The sequence below is a fragment of the Myxocyprinus asiaticus genome, chromosome 28 (assembly GCF_019703515.2).
Source record: "Myxocyprinus asiaticus isolate MX2 ecotype Aquarium Trade chromosome 28, UBuf_Myxa_2, whole genome shotgun sequence".
Lineage (NCBI taxonomy): Eukaryota > Metazoa > Chordata > Actinopteri > Cypriniformes > Catostomidae > Myxocyprinus > Myxocyprinus asiaticus.
In genome coordinates, this window is record NC_059371.1 from 35,893,699 (window position 1) to 35,900,955 (window position 7,257).

Sequence of the window (7,257 nt, forward strand, 5' to 3'; positions counted from 1 at the left end):
ATAAAACCAACAAAGGACGATCATGCGACAAAAGGAAATGAAATCGCAAGTTATTTTTATTTTTTATTTTTTTTGCATAAAACCAATGCCAGATTTTCATTTAGTGAATGACGATGTTCAATGTGACTAAATGCAAAAGTAGAAATGAAACGTAAAAATGTTTCACATAAAACCAAGGACATATGATGTGACAAAATAAAACAAAAATAGAAATTATTTGTAAAAAAATTTTTTTACATAAAACCACTGAAGATGTGGTTAAACTGAACAAATTTTCTAATTATTCACATACAATTTTCCATGTTAAACCAATAAAGTACGATGCGACTAAAGGAAATTAATTTACACATTTTTTGTAAACAATTTTCAGCATAAATCCAATGCCAGATTTTCATTTAGAGAATGACTCAATGGGTCTAAAAAACAAGAGTATACATTTTTTATAAAGAAGTGTCCATAAAAGTAAATAAGCAAGAAAAAGAACCTGCACACTGCTGCTGTTTGTGAATATACAATTTAATTAATACAACGTTTCGGTCATGCGACCTTCGTTGGGTATTTAAAAGCCATGAGTGAATCATCTGCAAATTAAAAATATAAAGTGGCCAATCAAAAACAGTTACAAACATTCATGGCCAATGACAATCAAAAAAAAAAAGAGTGGCAACCTAACCTTTACATCGTGGAAAGACAAATGGAGAATATACCTCCTTGTTTTTTGGACATTCCAAAATACACTAAGTTCAAAAATACCATGTCGAGTGGATATCCGGAGAAATTAAACAAATCACTCAAATATAATATCTATCCAAAACCAAAAAATAATAAAATATACAGTATAATCCCTTTAATACAACAGTTCTTCATCCAGATAACAGTGCATAGAACATTAAAACTTAGTATACTATTACAGATACATTTATTAAAAGGAAGTTCAACATAAAGACCCATTGGGACAAACGTTTGGAGAGTATAAATCCAAAAGACCTCACGTCTGTAATATAAGATCTATGTCACCACCTTTAGGTGGCACCTTTACCTTTTTAATGCCAAAGAATCAAAGTGGAAACGTCATGATTAAAATGATTAAAGTGAACCACAACTGGATAATGAATATATTTTCATCTAATTGAACTTTTATGTTCAGTAACGCGGTGTTTAAATTGTCAAGATGTTTTTCCCCACATACCCCAGACCACAAGGGTAACAAATCAAGTAAACTACATGTGTCGAGGTACATGTGATAACACTGGATATTGAAAACCGTTTCCCAGTACAGGGATGGCAGAAATTGTTTGTTTTATAGATATTGTTACACTGGACACAATTACCACATCTAGAATTGCCATTAGGAATAGGGCTTAGCACGGTCTGGTAAGATATAGGCACACTTTTTCGAAGCCGTGCATAAACCAAAAGATCTTTTAAATTCAGTTAGAAGTGGGTGCTGAAATGTGTCTGCTAATTTTTTATACATTTTGAAACTGGGGAGTGAGTAGTAGTTAATGTATAAGAGAACGTATCATCTTTTTTCTTTCTGGCTTGCATTAATTCATTGCGTTTTTAAAAAAAAATGCTGCTTCATAGGCATCCTTAATCCACTTCGGTGGGTAACTGTGTTGAGCAAATGTATGCCTCAATATCTCCACTTTTCTATAAAATCCTTATCTGAGTGGCACAAATGCCTTATTCTAACTAAAAAATTGGTGAAAACTCAAGGCAAGAAGGAGTGAGTTTCTGTCAGTCTCCTTAGTGTAGAGTGTTGTAAAGAGGCTGCCCTCACTCTTTTGGACCTACATATCAAGGAAGTGGATACGTTCTGCGTTTAACTCCAAATTAAACTCCGAATTATTATCAAAACTAATCAAAAGCTTTACAAATTCATACACTTCATTCAAATTGCTCAAAATAAAAATACAGAAAACATCATCAATATTTCTATATCACTTGAAGATTTTGGAACAATTCAGGTTGAAATCATTGTTAAAGGGATAGTTCACCCAAAAATGAAAATTCTCTCATCATTTACTCATCCTCATGTCATCCCAGATGTGTATGACTTTCTTTCATCTACTGAACACAAGTGAAGATTTTTAGAAGAATATTTCAGCTTTGTAGGTCCATACAATGCAAGTGAATGGGTGCCAAAGATTTTAAGCTCCAAAATCCACATAAAGGAAACATAAAAGTACTCCAGATGACTCTGGTGGTTAAATCCTTATCTTCTGAAGCAATAGTTAAGTGCTTTTTACTATAAATTCTCCTCCTTGATCCACTTTCACATTCTCCTTCTTTTGTTTTTGGTCATTCACATGATTCGTGCATATCGCCCCCTATTGGGCATGGAGGAGAATTCATGATTAAAAATGACTTGATCTGATCAGTTTCTCACCCACACCTATTATATCATGTCTGAACACATGGATTTAACCACTGGAGTCAAATGGATTACTTTTATGCTACCTTTATGTGAATTTTGAAGCTGCAAAATATTGGCACCCATTCACTTGCATTGTATGGACCTACAGAGCTAAGAAATTCTTCTAAAAACCTTCACTTGTGCTCAGCAGATGAAAGAAAGTCATACACATCTGGGATGGCATGAGGGTGAGTAAATGATCTGAGAATTTTTATTTTTTGGTGAACTATCCCTTTAAACACAAAAAAAGATTGGCTTGGCATAGTTGGGAGCAAAAATAGAACCTATCACAGTCCTGCTCTTTCTATGGTTTAAAGGTTAGGTTTCTTTCCTCATTGTCATTGATTTAAATTTGCAGGTGATTGCAGGCTTTTAAATATCTGATGAAGTTCGCATGACCGAAACAATGTATTAATAGTATATTTGCAAGCAGCAGCAGCAGTGTGTGGGATCTCAGAACTAATAAAGATAGCTTAAAACCAATGCGAAATGTTTGTCATTCTCAGCAAACAGCTACTGGAGACTTGAATTAATGCTTTTTTTTTATTTCTTTTTTTTTATGTTTTAAGACAATATTTCGAACTCAGTGTGAAGGAGTTCATAGAAATTGCATTGTTTTGTTTTCAGATCTTGTCATGTACTTTTTACTTGAATTTTTGAAAATTTGCAAACTTAAATATTTCATGCCATATTAAAGAGCCCCGCTCCTCATAGGGCTCAGGACTAAATTCTAAGCTATCTCTCCCTCTCATCAGCCCAGGTCCTCTACCTGCTTAAAATGTGTAGTGCCTTGTTTAATGCCACTTTCTGCAACCTTGGGACCACCCTTTTAAACTTCTCTCATCTTCTCAGGCATGGTTAACAGGGAGGTGTTAGACCAGGTGGAGCGAGGTTACCGGATGCCCTGTCCCGCTGAGTGCCCGGACTCCCTGCACGAGCTCATGCTCACCTGCTGGCGTAAGGAGCCTGAAGAGAGGCCGACCTTCGAGTACCTCCAGGGCTTCCTGGAAGACTACTTCACCTCGACTGAACCACAATACCAACCAGGGGAGAACCTCTAGAGGAACCTTTAAGAAACAGCCCGGTGTGAAACCAGAGACACTTGGAGGCTTGGAAATAACTTCACATGGTTTATGTCTTGAAGGGACAGCACGGCAGTTTGTAACCGAAAACAATATTGATCCACAGAGGCACCCAGCTGTGGCTGCACATAGCAGCCTCCGTTCAATACAGCTGCATCAGTTTAAAGCAACTTACTGGTTTTCCAGTGATCTCACTTGCATCGCTCCCTGTAATTATTGTTGCATGTTTTTTTCCACGTGGACGGCGCTTTCATTGCTAACGAACGGTCACGCATCTATCACAAGAAAGGCAAATTGCGTCTCCAGCCATGCAACTCTGTTTTTGCAGATAATCATTACTAGCCGTAATTTCCGAGGCTCTGTAACCAGTACCGATTGATCTTTTGCTGTTTTTCCTTGACCTCATTGTACCGCCACCTCGCTCCGGCTTAACCCTTTGAGCGGATGGTCTAGATCTGTCACTCATTCTTTCTTCTCCTCCCCCTCAATCCATCACTTCTTTCCTCCCATCCCCCTTTATACCACCAATACTTCAAGCTCCTTTTGCTCTGTGGTTCTCCATAAAGTCTTTGACCTTGTTCACTGAGTGCAAAGCAGTCATCCGTATACCGTAAAGTCTGAAGAGACATCGAATGGACGGAACTTGGTTGACAACATCAAATGTCCAATAGGGGGCAACGGCACCTGTGTACATGATGGGAGAGAATTGTGGTTTTACAACTAAACGGTTTTGTTCACCACCCTTTTCTGATTAATTTAATCACGGATGTTCCGATTAATGTCTTCCAATAGATATCCAGGGTCTGTGTTATGATATTTATGCCTTTAACTGGTTCAAATGAAATTTTTGCTGTCCCACTATGTTTCATTCTTGTATGAACCTGGATCAACTGGAATAAAGAATGTGATTGGCTCGATCACTGTTCACATGACATCTTGGCTCTTGCAGATAAAAAACATTCAGACTGAAATATTCGAAATGAACCATTCTTGCTTTTGATATGGATATGTAATCAATTAGATAACTGTAAAGAATGCTGTTTTCATTTGCTATAATAATTATACTCGAAACAACTACTGATATATAGTTTATTTCATTTCAAGCAGAGGTGACTGTACAATCCTACTTTTTGTGCCAATGCAAATAAGAAAAAGAATTTTGTACCATTTATTATGTATAAAATGTATTTTTATTAATGTACTTTTTTGTATCAGAGGATTAGGAGGCTTTGTAACTAGAATTTAAAGAGATAGTTCACCCAAAAATGAACATTCTGTCAATTATTCATACATTTATGATTTTCTTTCTTTTGTTGAACACAAAATAAAGCTTCAAATAAGGACAAAAAAAGTAAAAATACCATTGGAGTAGTCTGCTATGTAATTTGCGTGCTATGTTTCAAATGTTCTAAAGCCATACAATTGCTTGGTGATGAACAGACCAAAATTTAAGTCATTATTCATTGAAAATCATCTGTTTCCTCCACTGCCATCAAATCTCATTCACGTTTCTGCATATTCAAACTTGGCGCATCACAATAGGTGACTAGGACACACTTCACTGACATCAAAAATCAATGTATGAGAACGCAAATGAGATTTTCACAAAAAAAAAAGAAAGTTATGCGGGTTTGGAGCAACATGAGGGTGAGTAAATGATGGCAGAATTTATTTTTGGGTGAACTATCCCTTAAATTATCACACACAAAAAAAAAAATTGTTCAAGATATGCTTGAACTGACTCCTTAAGTTAATTACTTGAATTTCAAATGTTTTTTTTTTTTTCTTTTTAAAATGTTTTGGCTTTTGGAGACAAAATCAGACACTCAAAGTGGAAGTCGCCAATATTTTATATGCAAAATTGCCATCGTTATAACTTATAAAAGTGGGAGCTGGGTAACTATCTCAAGTCTATTGCTACTACTTTATTATCAGATCTTTATAGAAATACACTGTAATGTCCCACAGAAAACCATCAACCTTATCTGTGAGGTGTTTCACATTTGAATCGTGTGTTAAATGATGGTTGTCAAGGCATGACTGTGTCAGGTTATACTGAATGCTTGGTGACGGTATAACTCGGTCACTTTTGACTGTGAAACATGCCCAAAAATAATATAATCACAGCCGAAGACAGTGTAGAATCAAATGGATTTGAGTTCTAATGTGACATTTTTACTGATATGATGATGATTGTATTGTTCATAATGGTTTGGAACAGTGAATAGTTGGTTAAGTCAGGTTCTAACAAGTTGTTTAGAATGGCATGCAATTGCAGTACTCTAGCTGGTAGATATGATCTCCACTGACGCCTGTCAATATTAGTGTAAATACTTTCTTATGCTTACTGTAAATATTCTTTTCATATTTGTTCCTATAGTCTCAGTTTATGATCAGCAGATTGTTTCTCACCTCAAGATCAACATTATGTGTAGACGATCATTCTTGTGTGGAAAAAAACTGAGTTGCATTGCAAATCCTGTTTTTCTAAGAAATGCAACTGATATTATTCTTTAATTAAACGCAGTTGCTTTTTTTAACACTGCATAGAGGCAACCAATCACGAGAAGCTGTCATGTGATCTAATTCGATCAATGTGGATGCCCATTTCTACCACATGAAAAAAGAATTGTGTTCATAATTTGGACTTCCTGTCTCATTTTTATGACTTTTTAATCTCAGAACTATCCCTTACTATCTCAGTTAACTTTTCTTTTTTTTTTATCTCAATTCATAATGACATAATTCATAATCTCATAATGACTTTTTTCATTTGGTGGAAATGGGCTTGCATAGATCTTTATTTTGCTGTATATTTTTCTTCACAGTTCTATCTTTAGCATAATCATTATGTCTTTAACTCTTTTAAATGTTATATACCTGCTGTTGATTTTGACAGGTATAGCGGTTACTGCAAAGTTTAACTGCACTGTATGCATCGCTCTAATTGTAATATGAGTGAAATAACTGACGAAAATTGACAACGGACTACGCCGTGTTGTTTCTTCTCGCGTAAAACCGGGTTGACATGACACATTACATGCGATGGAACTAGGGGAAAAAAAGAAATAAAGCAAATCATCACATGTAATAATAATTAAAAAAAACAAAAAAAAAAACATTCTTTCATCGTCAGATCTACAAGTAACCACAATATCAGTGCAACCCCATCTAATTTGAGGATACAAACTCTAAAGCTGTTTACTTATCTATATTTTAACCACAGCTGTTCCGAATTGAATTCCAGGTTCTTGTTCCCATCCCATTGTACAGTGTTCTGCAATTCCATGACCCGTTTCAAAATAAGAAATAACACTGAAATGAGCTTTGTACTTTAAAAACTTATGAAAAGGTGTTATCTTTTTTTTTTTTTCCAAGTGCAATAAACTGTTTCTAAAGCTTGGATTTAAGCAAAAGACTAATCTTCTTTGTGAGTGTGCCCTGATCTAATTTCCTTAAATATAGTGATTATAAACCTGACTGGTTCACCGACCTTGTTAATGGTTTACAGCTACTGCTGTAGTAAAATTTGGCCTCAAGTGCACGCTGTTTGAAGTTAAGTACATTTTATTACTGAGGAATGTTAAGTCATGATGTGAGGAATAACTTTTTTTTTTTTTAATGCAATGATATTCTTATGTGGCTTAAGTTTCCAAAAACTTTTTGGGTCCACTGTTCACCAAAATAAGCAGTACAATAATACAAATGTAAAAAAAAAAAAAAAATGGTAAAGGTAGACACCATTAATGGAACAAA

At 35.2% G+C, this 7,257-nt stretch overlaps 1 protein-coding gene across 3 annotated transcripts in view; it reads left to right on the plus strand.

Annotated features, from left to right (window-relative positions):
* The window catches only part of src (v-src avian sarcoma (Schmidt-Ruppin A-2) viral oncogene homolog), an 80,443-nt gene extending 74,219 nt beyond the window's left edge, over positions 1-6,224 (plus strand). For all 3 annotated transcript variants that reach the window (XM_051659605.1, XM_051659603.1, XM_051659606.1), the window contains one exon: positions 3,272-6,224. In XM_051659605.1, the coding sequence (XP_051515565.1) occupies positions 3,272-3,480 (209 nt within the window). In that variant the 3' untranslated portion in view covers positions 3,481-6,224. The remainder of the gene's footprint in view (positions 1-3,271) is intronic.
* The last annotated feature ends 1,033 nt before the right edge of the window (positions 6,225-7,257 follow it).